A 21671-nucleotide genomic window follows, 5' to 3' on the forward strand; every position below is an offset into this window, starting at 1 on the left:
TTTAAATTATTTTATATGTAAAGTTACAAATAATATAATCAAGATAAATATTTTTTAACATATCCTTTTCTAAGTCATATGAATTGATTTCTATTAGAAAAATAGGTCTCTAAGATAGAATTTCATCTTACAATAAAATAAAATAAAAATAAAAAATTTTAAGGTATTTTACTACAGCATCAATATCCATTTTAATATCCATTGAATCAAATCAGCAATCAACTAAATATACTAATATATGTTAGTGTTGTAACAAAATATATGTTATTACCAATATAGGATGTGTTGACTTGCAGCAAATATAATTCAATGCTTCAGAAATGCTAACTTTTTAAATATATATATATTCATATTCGTACCTGTCAATTTGTTGCCTTTAAGGTTCAACCATTGAAGCTTTTTTAAACTTCCAATTTGTTCTGGTGTCATACCTTGAAGAGAAACAGCTCATTAGGAATTTATTTATTTATTTATTCATTTATTTTTAAGATACAATTTGTTAAGCAAGATAAATAATCATAGAATAACAATTATTTATAAAAACAAAATTATTAGTAAACGAAAAGCTATAAATGTCACGGAATTATTATAGTTTTAATTGATGTGTGAGCAACATAGGGTTTGTTCCTCAACCAATTTTTTCTAAAACGATTTTCAATAAATATTAATAAAAAAAATACATATATACATACATTCATAGAATATTATAAATAATATGCCTATTCTATTCTCTCAATTAAAAAAATTAATAATTTAATATAAAATGTTAATATTTTTTATATTATCAATATAATTTTTTATATTTTACATTAAAAAAATATTTCACATTAAACATCAAACAAACAAACTCAGTATAAATTTTTTTTTTATTTTACTTTTTATATAATATAAGAACTCACGGCTGTTACTTTTTAGTGCAAATGCCCAAATTGAGCGCAATAGTTTGCAAACCAAGCCGGCCGAACAAGTTACGCTAAGCATAAATGATTATTTTGGTAGATTCATTTGCTTCAAACATATATTTTTTCAAAATAACCGATTATCTAACATAAATAAATAGATAAAATTATGAAATCAATCTAAACAGAAAGGTAATGGTAAAATAGTCAAACTTTTACTACCCAAAATACCACTCCAAAAGAAGAAGTAACAAACAAAATGGGACGAAAGTTATATAAAATGTACCTGTTAATGCATTGTAATCAAGATACAATTCTTCGAGCTTCTGCAAATGTCCTAATTCATTTGGGATCATTCCTGAAAGATTGTTGTGTGAAAGAGATAGCATCCAAAGTTGGGAACATGAAGCAAATTTTGATCCAATTTGTCCTTGTACTTTATTGCCATCCATGAAAAGAGCCTTGAGTGATGGAAGTCCGAAGCATATGTTGTCGGGAAGAGTACCCGATATTCTGTTATTGTCTAACCTTATATATTCCAATGTGGAAATATTGAAGATGTTCGACGTTACAACACCTGGATACATATATATCTATTGTAAATATAATAATAGTGCATCAAATATTTTTTGTATAATGAACGATATATGTATGTAATGCATATTTATGGTTGTGTATAGATGATAGAACACAAAAGAATTATTTAAAATAACTCACATTGAATACAACAATTTGCTATTCACTTGGAAAGTTACCATTCTAATGATTTTACACGACAATGATCCTTTGTGAAATAATGTGTTTTTCTTATATATACATATACATGTATATACATGTGAAATAAAGATGAGACAACAAAGATAAAAGAACACAAGAATTTGTTAACCAAGTTCGATCACAATGATCTACATCTGAGGGCACTGCCAAGCTAGAAATTTTACTATAGAGTACGCATGCACCTGTTAAAGTGAGAATACATGGATATTTATAGGCTAAACTTATGCCAATAATATCTAAATCATATCTCTAAAATTTAGAATATAATATCTAAATTATATCCCTAGATTTTAGGATATAATCAGGTTTCATATCCCAACAATCTCCCACTTGAAGAATGATTTCTTCTTCCACTTCAAAATTTTACTTCATCCGCAATGACAACGCCAAGCCTTCTTCTTCACTCATCGAGGCCCATTGAGGTTGAACACAACCTCAATTCATCTAAGGTCACCACCTTAGATTGTCTTTCAGGATTACTCATAAATTGGCTCACTACTCCCACTACATGTGTTTTCCACATCCTAAAGGTATCAAAAGCATCATAATTACACTTAAGAAAATATACCCATACCTCCCTTGTAACGTCGTCAATGACCACAGGGTAGTACTGTGAGCCTACAAGGGTCGATACAAAAGTTGGTTCCCGCAGGTCCGTATGAACCAACTCCAACTTTTCCTTTTCCAGGTCTCTCCTACCCTTTGAGAACGCCACATTTCGTTGCTTCCCAAAGATACAGTCCTCGCATACTCCAATATCGACGGACTTGAGACTTGACAATCTTCCCAAAGACATGAACTGATTCCGTCTTGAATGGTTTTCGTCATGTAGAGAGTTCCATCTCTTCTCCCTTGGGCCACCACAATGGATCCTTAAGTTACCTTCCACGACTTAGTTTATAAAAAAACTATCGAGTAACCTGCCTCATCCAATTGTTCAACGGAAATCAGATTCCGTTTCAGACCCAAAACATGGCTCACGCCATTCAATCTCCACTCCCCACCATTCGGTGTTTAGATTCGAATCATTCCTTTACCTAAAATTTCAGTGTCTCATTATATGCAAAATAGACAACTCCAAAATTACTTGTGGTATAGGATTTTATGATTCCCGAATCACTGCATGAGTGGAATGACGCTCCTGAGACCAAGATCCATGACTCCATTGGACTGCTGACGCTCAGAATCAGCACATCAGATATCTCCTCCGCTGTGTTTGCCAAACCATGATCCTTCTCCGGCGCCCCGCACTCACGTTTCAAGTGCCCTTTGCAGTTCCAAGATACCACTTGACTTGCATCTTCTCTGTCCTTGTTCTTCGGCTTCAACTTTGACCATTTTTTATCTTCACCCTTTCCCTTTGCCTCAGATCTAAATTCAGTCGAGACATTCTCCCAAAGGGTTAGTCGAACCGCACTCATCGTTTTCATGTCAATCTTCTTGTACTCGGCTTCATCCGTTCGGGTTTCTCCTTCAACACCGCATCTAGATCTTTACCATATAGGTAATCTTCTATCTGCATCTTCTAGAAACCAAAGTTTATCCCACCGAATACCTTGACGGCACGACGATCACTCATTTTGACTCCCACAAACAAACCAAAGGTTCACTTGATATGAGAGCACATCTCTTATATCTTCTCCGCTGCGTTTGCCGAAACTCTTATCCTTCCCTTCCTACCTTGCACCGCCTATCACAAAGGGACCCGCTGCTTGACCTACCAGTCGGGACCGACCTAACACTGCCAAAAGACTTTCGACACAAGGCACCTCCGCAGGTCACAAGGGATTCCCACAGCCACAATCAATATCTGATGCCTCCCAGTCTACCTTACCAACAAACCAGGCTCTGATACCACTTGTTACAGAAATTCCAGGAAATCAACATGAGACAACAAAGACAAAAGAACACAAGAATTTGTTAACCCAGTTGGATCACAATGATCTACGTCTGAGGGCGCTGCCAAGCCAGGAATTTTACTATAAAGTACGCAAGCACATGTTAAAGTGAGAATACATGGATATTTATAGCTTAAGTCTATGCCAATAATATCCAAATCCTATCTCTAAAATTTAGATTATAATATCTAAATTATATCCCTAAATTTTAGGATATAATCAGGCTTCATATCTCAACAAATAATAATAATTAATAAGGCAAAATCATTTCCAAAATATAGATATGCAAATTCATATCATACCTGTTAACTTGTTGTCTCGAAGATTCAAGCATTGAAGCATTTTTAGGGCCCGTTTGGATTGACTTAAAAAATAAGCAGAAGCCAAAAGCAGAAGCAGAAGCAGAAGCCAAAAGCAGAAGCAGTTCGATTTTGTGTTTGGATAAATCATTATAAAAGCAGCTTTTCGTAAAATACTGTTTTGACGTTATATAGTTGAAAGTATTTTTAAACTGTTAAAATTACTTAAAAGGACATGCGGTTAATATAATAATTCCTCCGTCCACTTACAATATTTACATTTACTTTTGGCGCGGTGTTTAAGAAATAATAGTATTTTAATTACAGTGAGTAGTTAAAAGTAGTGTAATGATATTTTTGCCCTTACTTTTTTGTGTAAAAATAATGATGCGATGTAAAGTAAGAGTATTTGTGAAAAAAAATAGGGTATTTAATGAAATGTTAACTTTGTAATTGGACGTCCCAAAATAGAAATATGTAAACATTGTTAGTGGACGGAGGGAGTAGTATTTTTCTATAACACTTTTATAATTTAATTTAAATTTTATAAATTATATTTAAAGATTTTAAATTAAAGTATAAAAATTGTACTTTTAAATTTTGATTATTTATATTTTAAAATTTTAATTTAAGGATAATATATCGATTAAACATAAAATTACAATATAACATTAAATAATTTGTATTTTATAATTTATTATAAAATTTTATAAATTATATTTAGTAATTTAAGTATAATTAAAAAGTTTATATACTTCTATTTAGATTTTAAATTTTAATCCAAATATAATACATAAATTAACAATAATAAATTAATTATATTTTTTAATTTTTATTAGAATATAATATATAAGTTATTTATTTTTATATTATATTATATTATCGTATTGTATTTATTATTATTATAAAGGATAAAACAATAATTTTAAATAAAAAGTGCTTCTACTTATTTCAGAAGCTACCCCTAATGTGCTTCTGAAAAAAAACACTTTTCAGCTTCAAAAGCTGCTTCTGCTTTTAGACAGAAGCCAATGCAAACAGGTGCAAACTGCTTTTTTTAGAAGTAGAAGCCATAAGTTCATGCCAAAAGCCAATCCAAACGGGGCCTTAAACTTCCAATTTTTTCGGGTATTGTACCTTGAAGAGAAACAAGCCATAGTTTTATATATATATATATTTTTTTCTATGGTCTTAGTTATGACATTAAAAAAATAAAAAATACACATGACAAAATTGATAGCATATAAATATTCTTTTGTATAAAAAATTGAAAACAATTGTTACGCACAGAAAATTGGCTAGGTCAAATGGCCCAGAATAAGAGGAGTAAGTGGGCCCAGTCCTTGCCCATTAGATGGCTAAAAGGAGTTATCCAGGATTGAGATTGGTCGGGTGGTACCAACCGTCTGTTATCTATAATCTGTCGTCGGTAGTCTGCCTATTTCGGGGGCGTTTGGTATGGTCGGATAAGGTCAACCGACTTTTGGAAAGGCCTAGAGTTAGTCGGTTGTGCCAATAAGGTCGGGACCAGGCTTAAAGCGGTTGACAAGGCGGTTGAGACACGTGGCGGTCAACAGGCGGTTGAGAGTAATCGTTACAACGGATCAGGCAGCGGTTTCAAACAGGGATATTTATGGATTTGGGTCAACAACTGACAAATATCTTCAATCAAATTCAAACGACATCAAAGTCAGTGATTCGGGGATCATCTTTAATTTTTCCAGTATTCAGCATTTATTTTCTAAGTATTATATAGATATTCTACAGTGTTTAGAAGTTCCTAATTTCAGACACTCATCTATCAAGTTCAAAGATATTTTCTTTATTTTCGGATTTTACTTTATTATTGTTGAAAAAATACATCAACAACAATAAATCATTAATAAAAAATGTATCTTGCTTATGATTTCACCCACTTTTTTAATATACATTATAACAAAATAAATAAATCAATCAATAAAAATAAAAACGGTAACAATAAAATGGAAATCTAGTTAAGTACCACTCTTGTTCTATACAATATATTTTTACTTTTATATTGATCTGACCTCTGCACCTACATATAAATAAATAATCACCTTTCAAAGGATCGGAAGAGAGAAAAAAACAACGAAAAAAAAGCGCGAGGTATAAAATATAAGATTGCTCGAATATATATAATTTCATACCTGTCAACTTATTGTCATAAAGATACAACACTCGAAGTATTTGCAAACTTCCAATATCTTGTGGTATGGTTCCAGTAATATTGTTGTTATACAATGACAATACCTCAAGTTGTTGGCACGAAGAATAATTTGATGGAAGTCGTCCACAAATTTGATTGTTTCCCAAATATATCTTATTGAGAACTTCATTTCCAGTGCACATGTCGTCAGGGAGAGTACCAGATAATAAATTATTATCCAAACTTACTACTTCTAATGTTGAGATGTTGAAAATACTCAGAGGAATAGGACCTACAAATATATATAGAAGTAAAAGAATGAGTCAAGAATGAGAGGTATAGCAATATAAAAAATAATATTTTATGTTGAATGTTAGACTTATGTGAGAGGATAAAATATATATATTAAGAATCGAAAAAAAAAATTATGCGCAAACAAATTTTTTCCATAAAAAAAAAAAATTGCCTATAAGTACAAATGACAAGAATAATTATAGAGTTATATCTGGACCATAAAAATGTAAATTGTAATGTTGATTAATTTGAAAAACACATATTTGATATTTATAGTACAATTCAGAATTAATTAATTAGGCTATGTTCTCTTCTAGTCCAATTTCAGTCTTTTTTACTCCTTCCGTTTCAAACAAAGTGCAATATTTGTTTTGGACATAGGTTTGTAGGTGGATAGTATTAAGTAAGATAATTTAGAAATTAGGTGATGTGATGGAGAGAAAAATATATATTTTATTTTTTTTATTAGAGTGATGTGATGTGATGGGATAAAGTGTGTGATAGAGATTAAGTATAATTAATTATTTCTTATTTTAGAAATGTTGCAGGTGTTTGGGATATACCAAAAAGAAAATGTTGCAATCATAGTAAAAATAAATATTCTTCCAAAATATTATTCAAATAAAAAGGCGAAACAAGACTCCAAAAGAAGACACTAAATTGTTTCCTAACAATGTTCAAGGCTTCAAGCTAGGTTGCCAAATTCAATATAACTTTTTATGATGATAAGAAAATATATAACTAAGCTCTACAAAGGCAGCTTCATAAATAATTTGTTAATCACAAATACAAAACTAATACAAGAATGTATACCCGTTAAATCATTGGAGTGAAGATATATCTCTTGGAGCATCTTAAAGTTCCCAACTTCTCGTGGAATGAATCCAGTGAACTTATTATAAGGCAATGATAGGACCCGGAGTCGATGACATGAAGTAAGATTTGATGGAATTCGTCCATACAACGTATTGTTGTATAAATAAAGCTCACTAAGAGCGGAATATTGATGACACATATCATCAGGGAGAGTGCCCGACAAATTATTATTGCTTAAGTCTATCTGTTGTAAGGTTGAGATGTTGAAAATACTCGACGGTATAGAGCCTATAAGTAATCAGATGGTTAAATAAACAAATAATTGTAAAATAAATGGAGAATATCCTCAAGAGATCATAATAAGATGAATTTGCTTGCTCATAATATATTGAAAATGTTTCAGAATATAAACCTGAAAGCTTGTTGCCGGACAAACATAAGAGATTCAAATTGCGAAGATTCCCAAGAGCTTCCGGTATCATCTCTTGAAGAGAATTGTTTCCGAATCTAAGAGTCTGCAAACTCGATATATTCATAATTGAAGGAGGGATGCGCCCCGAAAACCTATTGTCATCCATCTTAAGTACTTTCAAATTACGAAGATTGCTTGTAAACTTTGGGATTTCACCGTGAAGACGATTGGAAGACATAATCAAGGTTTCGAGCTTTGATTCATTTGAAAATGACTCGATAAACGAGTTCATGCTAGTGAAACTATTCAACGCAAGAGATAGGAACTCAAGTCGAGGAATTGAAGAAAACCAACGTGGAATCTCCCCGGCAAAGTTATTGTCACTGAGTCTCATGTATGTCAATCTTCGCAAACGAGTCAGACCTTCTGGTAGAGTCCCGCTGAAGTTGTTGCCCTTGATATCCATGGAAGCTAGGAATGACAAGTTTCCAAACTCCGGGGGAATGCTTCCGACAAGGCCCATGAAGGAAATATTCAATCCGATTACCCTATGGTGACGTATGCCACATGTGACGCCGATCCAATTGCAAGCTGGAGAAGAAGTTGTCCAATTTTTCAAGACATTGTCAGGATCTAAAATGATGTGAGCTTTCAAGGCTAATAGAGAAGATTGATCAGAACTCAAATCGAGCTTAGAACAGCCAGAGGTAACCAATACACAAAGTAATGTAACACATCGAATGAGGGAATAATTCCCCATTTTGGCACTCTTGATGATTTTTAGTTAGAGAGGATGTGATGATATGTTTGGACTTTAAAAGTTGCTAGCATATTTATAGGTGTATGATAAAAGTGACTGTTTTTATAATTTTGCAATCAATTTAAGGTTGTGTTGGAACTCCGTTGGCTGATAAATAATTAATGGTTGTATTTTTTTAATAATTCAAGCTTTAAGGTGATTCTGCATCTTGCATCTGACATGATATTCCAGCTTAGGTTAGATGTTGAGTTCGAGTCCCACCGTTTCCATTTGCGACTCTCATCCCAATCGAACCGATTCGAAATCTGAATTAAAAATAAAAAGGAGAGAAGAGACATTTGGAATAAAGACATGGTGATATTTAACTCGCACCTACATAAATATAATCAATCAAAATCCAATTGCATCAAGAACTAGAGAACAAAGTTAGTTAAGATTTATTAGATGTGAATTAATTTGGGTATTAGTACAGCGAAATTTTCATTGCCAAGATTAAACATTGATTTAGTCAAGCACGTGTTTTTAAGTCATTATAAAGACTTAACTTATAGTCGGCACTAGGAAGCTTCTTCAGTCAATGGATTTCCAATACAGTAGTGCAACTTTGAAATTTTGATAGTGGATAAAATATAAATAAACAAAGAGTAAACTGTCTTTTTAGTCCCGCAACTGACCCCCTTATCATTTTAGTCCCGTAAGTGGAGCCTGTCGTAAACTAGTCCCATAAGTGAAAAATTTTCGTTGTTTTAGTCCTCCGGCGCCGGAGACGTCCGCGTGGCTCGCCGGAAGCCACGTGTCCGCCAGGTGTCCCACCAGGTCAGCAACACCTGGCGGACACGTGGATTTTTTTTTTCATTTTTTTTAATTTTTTAAATTTTTTTTCATTTTTTTTTAATTGGACCAAATTAAAAAATAAAAAAATAATAATAAATTAAAAAAAATTTAAAAAAAAAATTAAAAATTAAAAAATAAAAATAAAAAATAAAATCCACGTGTCCGCCAGGTGTCGCTGACCTGGCGGACACGTGGCCTCCGGCGAGCCACTCGGGCGTCTCCGGCGCCGGAGGACTAAAACAACGAAAAATTTTCACTTATAGGACTAGTTTGCGGCAGGCTCCACTTACGGGATTAAAATGATAAGGGGGTCCAGTTACGGGACTAAAAAAAAAATAATTTACCATAAACAAAAAATGAAACCAACTGCAAGAAAGCTAGAACAAAAAGAAAAAGAAAAGGCAAGAGACAACACACACTAGTAAAAGCAAAAATGTGATTTACGTTTGTCATTGCATAATCTGTAAAATAATAATAATACATACATCCAATAAGGAATATATAGTATCATGACATAATCCTAGTCCTAAATGAAAGCAGTGATCAGTTTAGTCAAGTCAATTCAGAAGCAAGAAACACGAATTAATACAGTCAAGGAGATAGTGACCATAAAATCATTCCAAACCACATAATAATACAATACTACTATACATTGTTAAATGACTGGGAAAGTTCTGCTTGGAATGTGTCGAAATATTCCACAGAAATTTCTCCCATTATTCCAAACCGTACATTACGTATTTTACATCCACAGTCAGTCGTTGATTAATCTTCTTTTCCAAAAGTTTTTTAATAATACAGTATATGGTATTTAATTATGCACATATGTTAATTTTTATACAATAAATATCAACCATTAATACAAAAATCTGCTTAAAATTGAAGATATCGTACAAATATTACGTGCATAAATAGAGTCATAATAAATTTGGCAGCAAAATAAATTAATCTTGTCAATAAATGAAGAATATAAATTAATATCTTCAGAAAAAGGGCAATTATATAAAGATCTTGGCGAGAAAGGAAGGTGCACAATCAAATCCGTCAAGAATGGAAAAGAGCATATGAGGGGAAAGAAAAGATTATAAAATCTTTCTATTGGCCAATCAAAACTCGCCACGTGGCACCATTAAAAAAGGAAGCCGAAGCCACCCATCCCCTATAAATAGGAGTCATGGCCAGTTCATTTGACACACCGAAGTTGCATCGATGATTCAAGCAAAGGGGTAAGTCTCTAGACTCTCTCTGTATTGTTCTTCGTGTTCTTCGAAGCGTTCTTCGTCGAAAGTCACTGATTTGGACAAATGATCAAATATTGGTTCACCAATCGATGAAGTTAACGTTCTTCGTCGTATGTCCAAGCTGGAGGAAGGATCAAAGCTCTCAAAGCCGTTGAGGAATTCGTCAAAGCCAAGGGAAGGTCTTCAAAGTTCCTCTCAAAGCTTCAAGATGTTCATCGCGTTCTTCAACAAAGCATCAACTAGGCCCTCTTTGATCCAAAAGTCAAAGAGACACGCAGCCAAAAGTGTTATAGAGCACCAAATTCACCTCCTCAAAGATCAAAGCTGCGGATCGTTCAAAGAAGACAAAAAATCCAAAGCCGATGATCAAATCGCCAACACGGAGACCAAAGCCCTCTGAACGGCGGCAATGCCAAAGCAATGATCAAAGCCGCGGATCGTGAAAAAAAGACATCAAATCCAAAGCCGACGATCAAATCGCCCACACGGAGACCAAAGCTCTGCAAAAGGCGGAAAAGGCAAGCCAAAGATTAAAGCCGCGGATCGTCCAAAGAAGACATCAAATCTAAGGCCGACGATCGAATCGCCCACACGGAGACCGAAGCTCTCCAAAAGGCGGAAAAGGCAAGCCAAAGATCAAAGTCGCGGATCGTCCAAAGAAGACATCAAATCCAAAGCTGATGGTCAAATCGCCAACACGGAGACCAAACCCTCCAAAAGGCGGCAAAGCTAAATCAAAGATCAAAGCCTCGGATAGTCCAAAAAAAACATCAAATCCAAAACTGACGATCAAATTGTCTGCACGGAGGTCAAAGCCCTCCAAAGTCCGGCAAAGTCAAACCGAAGATCAAACTTTTTCGGATTAAAGAAGCCATAAAAAACTAATTGAAAAATAAATCGACCCGGAAGGAGAATCAAGGGACTCATATAAAGAATAGGACCAGCTTTAAATTTAAATCAAATATAATTTGTACAAATTTTTGTGTTTATTAAAAATAACACAATTTTTTGTCCACAATAATAATCGATTCTATATTTGTTTCTTCTCTTACTACATCTTCATTATATTATACGACCCAAATATATTGCTGGAAACCGCACCACGATATGGGGCCAATTTCTTCAAGTCTTTTGCAATTGAAAATAATAAAACCAAAATAGGTAAGCATAACTTTTAACAAGTAGTTGTTTTGTAATTATAAGTTCAGTATGTCAAAAAAACATAGGTAAAAAAATAAGTGTAAACAAAAGATAAGACACACAATGTTTGTTTAATCCAATTTGATATCAAACCTACATTTAGAGGTAATGTTTACTATAAACTTATCACCAAGTTAAACACAAACAAATTAAATACACCAACAACCATCCAAAAACACTATCACCTCCTACAACTTTCTTTGAAATACATTTTATGAGAAACTAACAATAATAACACCAGCAAAGTACCTGTCTATCAATAAGTTAGTCCTTGCAATTAACTTCCATGTCCGTGTTCTTCTCGTCAACGAAGTCCTCGTATAAATCTGAGATTTTTTTCTGCATGACTGTAAAAAATTGGCATAACTTTATGGCAACCCAATGGACAATCCCATCTTTGTTCTTCTTCGAACAAGTACGCAACCAACTAAGTTTACGACATGTCTGATTTGTTGTCATCGATGTTGTTACATGTTAAATATACGAGCAATTAAGACTATGATCGCCAACCAACTACTATCGACTAAATATGTAAAAGAAATTGAAAGCATTGTAGTATTTACCTAGAAATATCTGCGTCCGAGGACGATTCCAATTAAATAGTCGGAAGCCATACCCCATGAGAACACCTTGCCATGTCATCCCATCGAATATCCCCTCATTCTCACTATCTCTTTACTTTTGCATTTCTTTGTCAATGGATGTCCACATAGCTCAGTGTTCCCAATAAATGGACTATTTTCAAATGTCCCAAATTGACCTCCAGATCGAGGTATCTCACAAGAAAGATTGTTGTGTGAGACATTAAACTTTGATAGAAATGACAGATTTGTCAACTGCATCGGGATTTTCCCTATTAAGGGATTTGAATAGATTTTCGAATAGAAGGCAGTGGTGTGCATTGCTTGTTGTTTATCCGTATGCTGATCATCCCTATAATGCTTCAAGTACAACGTAGATAAGTACCCGGTGAACTCATTGTTGGAGATATCAAGTATTCTCAACTTGGGAAACAAAATCTCATTCTTTGAATCAGAAATGGAGTCATGAAATCTATTAGAAGACAAACTTAGAACCTCAAGTTTGGGAAGAGTTTCCATCAAAATGGAAAGAAGTTAAGTGTGTGATTCAATGATGTATTAATATACAAAAACCTTCCGTTGCATGGCAATGTGATTTAAAAGCCAATACACAAGTGCAACTTTGAAATGATGATATATAGTGGATAAAAAAAATAATAATTGAGAAATAAATAACAAAACCAATTGCAAGAAAACTGTTTACTCAATGGAATTTCCACTAGAAAAAAAAAAAAATGAAAATAAAAAGGACAAGACAACACTAGTAAAAGCAAAAATGTGCCCAGAGGTTGCGTCTGGACTGCGTTGGCTGATAAATAATTAATTGTTGCATTTTCCTAATAATTCAAGCTTTAAGTTGATTCTGCATCTTGCATCTGACATGATATTCCAGCTTAGGTTAGGTCTCGAGTTCGAGTCTCACCGTTCCCATTTGCAACGCTCATCCCAATCGAACTGATTCGAAATCTGAATTAAAAATAAAAAGGAGAGAAGAGACATCTGGCATTGATTCTTGATGTTGCCAGGTTCAAATATCCTCCTCATTGGGTTCCCCTCAGCCTTCTTTGGGAAGCGATGAATACTGTTGACGAATCAACTGGGCAACACAGGGGGTACGTATGTGCTCCTCATCACTGCTATTCATTTTACTCTGTTAATCCCTTATTTCTGTTGCAAAGAACAAATACGTTGTATTCGCTTTCATCCTTGTTATCCATCTATATTATCTAACTGCACGAGTCTGTATGCCATGCAGGTTCATGCTTGTGTCGAGTCATCAAAGATCTGCGGGTCTGCTCCATTCCCTGGTATGATACCATTGAAGAGCTGAGTTGTTCTGAGAATAAGATATTTTGTAGAAATTTCCATTAACTTTTTAGATTTAAAACATCACTTAGTTACTCGTATTAGAAATTAATTAGAATTATGATATATATATATTGTTTTGATTTTTAACTGATCTCTACATCGTCAATCAATATGTAGTATAAACAAAAAGATAATTCATTCTTTGCAGAGCTGCAATCACAAGAGTTGGACTGTTACAGCGAAATATTTGATGGACGACATGCCAGTGCTATTAACTTCAAAAACTTTGAAGGATGTCGATGACCTATTGTCAACTGTTCTTACATCTCTGCCATCAGATTTTGTGGACTTGGTAAAATGGGTGGCAGAGATTCATAGCAAAGAGACAGATAAAGGAAGGATTGTTATCAAGGTAAAGCAATAGTTTCATATACCTGTACTTCTGATCAACAATTTCCATGACACTTTATTCACAGATTAATTTTTTCAGGAGGAGGTGTTGAAACAACTGGAAGAAACCAACCTTTACAAGCACATTGCCTCGATTTTGTCTCCAGATAAAAATATGGTTAAAATCAAACAATCTACAGATAAGTGTTATGATTCGCCTAATATTGCTGCAAGCTTCTGCACTGATGTCTTGACAGTGCTTCTACTTGCATTGCCCCCGAAGACATGGTCCGGTGTCATCGACCAAAGGGTATTGGACGAAATATCTTGCTTGGTTTCCGTATAGAATCTTCCTTCCTTGCTTCAAGAAGAGGTAAAAACCCTGAGCCCTGAACTCTAAATACTAAATTGAATTTGTTTTAAATACTTGGTTTATATGTAGGTTTTCAATTTACGTTATCAACTACTTATGGTGAAACAATGCAGAGATAACAAGCTAGAAGAAAATCCAGGTATGCTATGTGCTCAAAATCGACTCACATCATTTTCGACTTATTTTACTTACGTTTAGTAAGTGAATTTTATTACATCTTCCCCTAACTGATACAAACTGTTTATTTTTGAAGTTACGGGTATCCAGTCGAGCAGCTGTAGCTATCCTTATCCGAGCCCGGGATCTTTGCTCGACGAGGCAATTTCCCTCGGAAGGTCTAATGTGTATTCGAGCCACACTTCGTATCAGAAAAGCTCTCACCTGATGACTTCTTGTTTGTTCAACACACCTTTGTCGCCTCGCCACGGAGGCATCTCTCTCGGAATCAGTCGAAACAACGGCAAATATCATTGGGATGGAGGAATTAGGCATATGATGATAGTCTGTCCAAAAAATCTATTGCAGACGAGGCATAGTCTGTGGGCTAGATGCCCCTGTGGTCTATAAGTGATTTAAATATCGAACAAATTTTGTATGTCTGTATATGATTTATTTACAAAAAGGGAGAATTCTTTTGTGAACTGCTTAGTTCACCAAGAACTATTCAATCTAAATCCTTACACACATTACAAGTTTCCATTGCAATGGACATAAAACCATTCGAGAAATTTTGATGAACAGTACATAAAATCGAAAATACTATCGACGAAATATGTAACCAACTAAGTTCACGACATTTTCTGGCTCTTGAGCCTCGATGTTACATGTTAAACAGACAAGCAAATTAAATATGTAATCGACAAGCTATTACTATCGACTAAATATGTAATGAATCCAAAGCAAGCATTGTAGTATTTACCTAGAGATATACGAATCCGAGGGCGACTCCAATTAATAGTCCGAAGCCATATCCCATGAGAACGCCTTGCCATGTCATCCTATCGAATATCCCCCCATCCTCACCTTCAACAGATTTTGCGGGTGGTTCTTGACGTTTGCATTTCTTCATCAATGGATGTCCACATAGCTCAGTGTTCCCAACAAACGAACTATTTTCAAATGTCACAAATTGACCTCCAGATCGAGGTATCTCTCCAGAAAGATTGTTGTATGAAACATTGAACTTCGCCAGAAATGATAGCTTTGTCAGATGCATCGGAATCTCCCCTGTTAAGTGGTTCAACGACAAGTCCAACGCCTCTAGCACACTTAAAGAGCTCAAACTAGAAGGAATATGACCACTGAGATTGTTGTGAGACAAGTTTAGGTGCCGAAGAGCTGCAAGGTCTCCAAAGGAATAGGGAATACTTCCATAGAACCTATTGTTTGACAAATCAATCATAGTAAAGGCTGATTGTATGCGCGTATAGTTTGTCGCCACGCCTTTTAGAATGATAGAAGTTCGAAACCACCAATACAATAACGCGGTGTCTTCAGAAAACAAGAGATAAAAATATGTTGATTGTTCTTCCTTGGCATCCCCACAATGCTTCAAATAAGATGTTGATAAGTAGCCCGTGAAATCATTGTTGGAAATATCAAATATCTTCAACATGGGGAACGAAATGTCCTTCTTTGACTCGGGTATGGTCCCATAAAATCTATTAGAAGCTAAGCTAAGAACTCGAAGTTTGGGAAAATCTTCCATCCAAATAGGAAAGATGTCATGTATTTTGTTATCTTCAACACCAAAAGCCTCCATTTGCGCGCAATTAGCCAAGGATCCAGGCAAGCTTCCGAGTAAATGGTTGCTACTCAAACTAAGATACTTGAGAGCACAAACATCTGTAAAAAGCGCCGTTGGAATAGCACCATGGATGTGATTTGCATGTAAGATCAACACAAGCAAATGTTTGCTCAAGTTTCCTAAACATTCGGGTAGTGTTCCTTCCAAGCTGTTTTCGGAGAGAACAAGAAACTTGAGTGCATCCATACTGCATAAGGTTTGTGGAATTTCTCCTGTCAACATGTTGGACTCAAGGTTCATATAACTAAGTGTCGACATATTCGAAATAGTCGAAGGTATTCCACCTGCAAATAATCCATGGATATCAAATCTCTTTTAGGCCAAACAAAACTAAATAAAATATCACAATATCTCTTTATTCTTATGATATAATTAAGTACAAACAATTAATTAATGAGCTACTTTATTGAGTTAATATGATCCTTGTACAGATCAAAATTCTATCTTTTTTTTCTTGCACATTATATCTTGAAGGAATATAATGTGCAAGAAAAAACTATTAATCATCAATTAAAAGAATTGTAGCATATAATATATAATAGTAAATAAAGATATGTTTAAATAAATTCAAATTTGTACCTGTAATGTTATTGCCGGAGAGCTCCAACCATTCAAGCTTATCCAAGTTTGCTATTCCTTGTGGTATGATTCCAACAAAACCGTTCCCCGAAAATGATATAAATCGAAGTTGCTTACATGAGGTAAAATTTGATGAAAGTTTTCCCGACAACTGATTATGGTTTATGAACAATAACTTGATATTCGGAAGGCCATTGCACAAATTATCAGGAAGAGTACCCGATAATTGATTGTGGTTGAGGTTTATTACTTCTATGGTTGAGATGTTAAAAATGTTGGATGGTATAGAACCTATCAATTTAGAAAACTAATATATCACAATCATATTAATCATAAATTTTTACAAACATGTAAACAATGATTTTGGATATGAAAATTTACCTGTTAACTTGTTTTCATGAAGATACAACTTTTGAAGCTTCTGCAAACTACCAATTTCATCTGGGATGAATCCAGTAAAATTGTTGGCTGACATAGATAGTATCGAAAGATTGGAACATGAAGCAAATTTCGATCCAATGTGTCCTTGTAGCTCATTGTCGTAAATAACAAACCAACTGAGTGACGGAAGTCCCCAACATATGTTATCAGGAAGAGTACCTGATAATTTATTGTCGTAGAGCAATATCCTTTTCAATGTAGAGATGTTGAAGATGCCGGGTGGTATCTCTCCTGTGTATATATACATACATATACACACAAATAATAATAATAATGAATCAAAAATTTGTACATATAAGATGTTCATTTAGAGGAGAATTATGTCGATTTGTTAAACCTTCCTAAGACAATATTTACAATGGTAAAGTTGCTTGTAAACTTTGGAATTTCACCTTGAAGACGATTGGAAGACACAACCAAGGTTTTGAGCTTTGATTCATTTGAAAATGACTCGATAAACGAGTTCATGCTAGCGAAACTATTCAATGCAAGAGATAGGAACTCAAGTCGAGGAATTGAAGAAAACCAATGTGGAATCTCCCCGGCAAAGTTATTGTCACTGAGTCTCATGTATGTCAATCTTCGCAAACGAGTCAGATCTTCTGGTAGAGTCCCGCTGAAGTTGTTGCCCTTGATATCCATGGAAGCTAGGAATGACAAGTTTCCAAACTCCGGGGGAATGCTTCCGACAAGGCCCATGAAGGAAATATTCAATCCGATTACCCTTTGGCGACGCATGCCACATGTGACACCAATCCAATTGCAAGCTGGAGAAAGAAGTTGTCCAATTTTTCAAGACATTGTTAGGATCTAAAATGATGTGAGCTTTCAAGGCTAATAGAGAAGACTGATCTGAAGTCAAATCGAGCTTAGAACAGACAGAGGTAACCATTACACAAAGCAATGTAACAGATCCAATGAGGTAATAATTCCCCATTTTGGCACTTGACATTTCCTGATGATTTTTAGTTAGAGGGTTGTGATGATATGTTTGGACTTTAAAAGTTGCTTGCTTATTTATAGGTACATGATAAAAGTGACTCACTACTAGAAATGAAACAATTTGTAGCAGAGGAAAAGTCGATACAAATGCCTTTTTTTTTCGACTTTGTAACGGATTTTGATCGCTACAGAAAATTGAGTAACAAAAGTCTATGTATAGATACTTTGATCAACACCTGTAAAATTTATTTGCATTTTAAAAGTGACAGTACTGTTTTTATAAATTTGCAATGAATTTAAGGTTTGTTTGCTGATATAAAACAATACCATGATTTGAAAGATTTATTATTACTAATAACTAGGCTACAAATGTATAATTATTACTTAAAGAATTCAGTGTGATTTTATAATATTGAAAATTGCTTTGTGTATTAACCAAAAGTAGTTTACAAAATGTGGTGGTTATGTGGGATGCCATTCAAAGTGCCGATCTGAATCAGATCTCACGAAATATAATGAAGAAAGCAAAAGTTAAAGCCAAAGGATTTAAACAATATTCTAAATCTCTATAATCTTTTTTGACACTCAGAAATATCATTGTATTGTAATAAATAGAATCAATTAATTTTTGATTAATTAACAAAGTCATGTATTTGATTGGAAATCGACAAAATAAGAGATATTTTTTTTATATGTAATAGTCTATCTTTAATTAAAGAAGGTTGATTAATCTTCTTTCTCCAAAATTTTCTTAATCATAGAGTTTGTAATATCATATAATAATCGACTTTATTATGCGTTTCTTCTATTATTACATCTTGATTATATAAATTATTATCATATGTAATTTTGATTATGTAGATTTAAGAAAGATATGTATAAATTTATTTATGTATGTAGCACCATTAATACTTTTGTCTCTGTTTATTTGACAAGGGGGGCTGGGGAACACACACACACACCCCATTGCACAATTAGTCGATGTTCAATCCCAATGGGGGAAGTCCAAAATGTAATTTTACGAATATATTTTTTAGCACATATTGTTGGAAGATATGGGGCCAATTTCTTCAAGTCTTTTGCGATGGAAAACTACAAGACTACAATAGCTAAGCATAGCTTTTAACATATGGTTGTTCAATTCCGTAGTTATAATTTCAATATGCATGTCAACATATATAACATCTGTGAAATAAGTGCAAACTAAGGATATGACAAAGAATGATTGTTAAGCCAGTATGGTATCAAACTTACCTTTAAGATATTCCAATCTAGAAGATAGATGTAAACTTATGATCACCGGGTTAAATACGAACAAATACACCAACAATCATCCAACAACACTATCATCTCGTAATTACATTGTGTAAGAAACTAACTGCTATACACCACAGTATCAACACCATTAGAGCATCCGGCCGTCTATTGAGAATAAGCATACTTATATAGTTTTCTTCTCCAATCTTCTCGTCAACGTAGTCCTCGTAAATATTTGTGATTTTGCCTCTGTATGTAAAAAATTGACACAACTTTATGGCAACCCAATGGAAAATCCCATCTTTGTTTTTTTTTTTTCGAACAAAAGTACCCGACGAACTAAGTTTATGACATGTCTGATCTTTTGTCCTTACTATTACATGTCAAATATACGAGCAATTAAAACTAACACTACAAAAATAAAAAGGTCTTTTTGTATCGGTCAAATATTCGTAACAAAAATCCATTTTTCGTGCAAAATAGCCTTTTGTGTCGATTTTGTTACGGATTTTGACTGGTACAAAAAAATCGCGGTACAAAAAGTCCTTGTTGCGACAAAGTCTGTAACAAATATTTGGTGGCCAACTCTTAAAATAAGCACATGTTAATTATATTTGTTACGTTTTTTTGGCATGTAACAAAAACAGCAATCATGTTTTTGAATCGACAAATATCCGTAACAAATAATGCGAAACAAAAGTTGAATATTGTCAGAGAAATATTTGTTACATCATATGTCCAAATAAAAAAATGCGTTACAAATGTCTAATCTTGTCAGAAAACTTCTTGTTACAAACTTTGTCCGTAACAACGTTACAAAAGGATTGTCTCCTAACAAATAAGTTGTTTGTGACAAAATTAGTCCGCAACAAAAAGTCAGGACAATTAAGACTAAGATAATCTACAAAATTGATATATCAACAACCAATTACCATCGACAAAATATGTAAATGAATCGAAAGCATTGTAGTATTTACCTAGAAATATATGAGTCCGAGGACCACTCCAATTAATAGTCCAAAGCCATACCCCATGAGAACCCCTTGCCATGTCATTCCATCAAACATATCCTCATCCTCACCATCACTTTCGAAAGATTTCGGTGGAGGTGACAAAGGCAACATTTTTTCACTCTTGCATTTCTTCGTCAATGGATGTCCACATAGCTCAGTGTTCCCAACAAACGAACTATATTCAAATGTCACAAATTGACCTCCAGATTGAGGTATCTCTCCAGAAAGATTGTTGTACGAAACATTGAACTTCGCCAGAAAGGATAGATTCGTCAACTGCATTGGAATTTCCCCTGTTAAGTGGTTCGATGATAAGTCCAATGCCTCTAGCACACTTAGAGAGCTCAAACTTGAAGGGATACGGCCACTGAGATTGTTGTGAGACAAGTTAAGGTTCCGGAGAGCTGCAAGATCTCCAAAGGAATAGGGAATACTTCCACAGAACTTATTGTTCGACAAATCAATCATAGTAAAGGCTAATTGTATGCGCGTATAGTTTGTCGCCACACCTTTTAGAATGATAGAAGTTTGAAACAACCAATACACGAACGCTGTGTCTTCAGAAAAGAAGAGACTAAAATAGGTTGATTGTTGTTCCTTAGCATCCAATAAGTCCCCACAATGCTTCAAATAAGATGTTGATAAGTAGCCCGTGAAATCATTGTTGGAAATATCAAATATTTTCAACATGGGGAATGAAATCTCCTTCTTCGACTCGGGTATGGTTCCATGAAATCTATTTGAAGCTAAGCTAAGAACTCGAAGTTTGGGAAAATCTTCCATCCAAATAGGAAAGAAGTCGTGTATGTTGTTATTTCCAACATCGAAAGCCTCTAATTGCGCGCAATTAGCCAAGGATAGAGGCAAGCTTCCGAATAATTGGTTGTTACTCAAACTTAGATACTTTAGTGCACAACCATTGGTAAAAAGTGTAGTTGGAATAGCGCCGTGGAAGTGATTCTTAGATAAGAACAACACAACCATATGTTTGCTCAAGTTTCCTAAACATTCGGGTAGTGTACCTTCCAAGCCATTTTCCGATAGAACAAGAAATTTGAGTGCACCCATACTGCACAAGGTTTGTGGAATCTCTCCGTTCAACATGTTGTAATCAAAGTTCATATAACTAAGTGTTGACATATTGGAAATAGTAGACGGTATTCTACCTGCAAATAATCCATGGATATCAAATCTCTTGTAGGCCAAACAAAATTAAATACATATCAAAATATCTTTTTATTCTTAATCATGATATGATTAAATACAAACAATTAAACAATGAGCTACTTTATTTTATATAAGAAAAGAATATATAGCTTGGAAATATGAACATTATATCTTGAAGGAATATATAAATACATAGTATCTATGTTCTCGTTATAA

At 34.2% G+C, this 21671-nt stretch overlaps 2 protein-coding genes across 5 annotated transcripts in view; one reads left to right on the top strand and one right to left on the bottom strand.

Annotated features, from left to right (window-relative positions):
- LOC127244343 (receptor-like protein 52) overlaps positions 1-21671 on the bottom strand; it is a 57587-nt gene that overhangs the window by 11830 nt on the left and 24086 nt on the right. Inside the window, exons 1-5 of one of the 4 annotated variants that reach the window (XM_051264829.1) lie at positions 7563-8348; positions 7148-7438; positions 6042-6332; positions 1186-1476; positions 360-431 (exon numbers count right to left, since the gene is read on the bottom strand). In XM_051264829.1, the coding sequence (XP_051120786.1) occupies positions 360-431; positions 1186-1476; positions 6042-6332; positions 7148-7438; positions 7563-8322 (1705 nt within the window). In that variant the 5' untranslated portion in view covers positions 8323-8348. Of the gene's footprint in view, positions 1-359; positions 432-1185; positions 1477-6041; positions 6333-7147; positions 7439-7562; positions 8349-17500; positions 17844-19758; positions 21455-21671 lie in introns of those variants that run through there. The other 3 variants (XM_051264828.1, XR_007837162.1, XM_051264830.1) reach the window with 3 other exon arrangements.
- LOC127244346 (glutathione gamma-glutamylcysteinyltransferase 1-like) lies at positions 13122-14819 on the top strand. Its single transcript, XM_051264835.1, has 6 exons — positions 13122-13290; positions 13434-13485; positions 13695-13898; positions 13977-14249; positions 14319-14388; positions 14503-14819. The coding sequence occupies exons 1-4, from the start codon at positions 13253-13255 to the stop codon at positions 14220-14222; spliced, it is 540 nt and encodes a 179-aa protein (XP_051120792.1). The 5' UTR covers positions 13122-13252; the 3' UTR covers positions 14223-14249; positions 14319-14388; positions 14503-14819.

The sequence above is a fragment of the Andrographis paniculata genome, unplaced genomic scaffold (assembly GCF_009805555.1).
Source record: "Andrographis paniculata isolate CXL003 unplaced genomic scaffold, ASM980555v1 Contig9END, whole genome shotgun sequence".
Lineage (NCBI taxonomy): Eukaryota > Viridiplantae > Streptophyta > Magnoliopsida > Lamiales > Acanthaceae > Andrographis > Andrographis paniculata.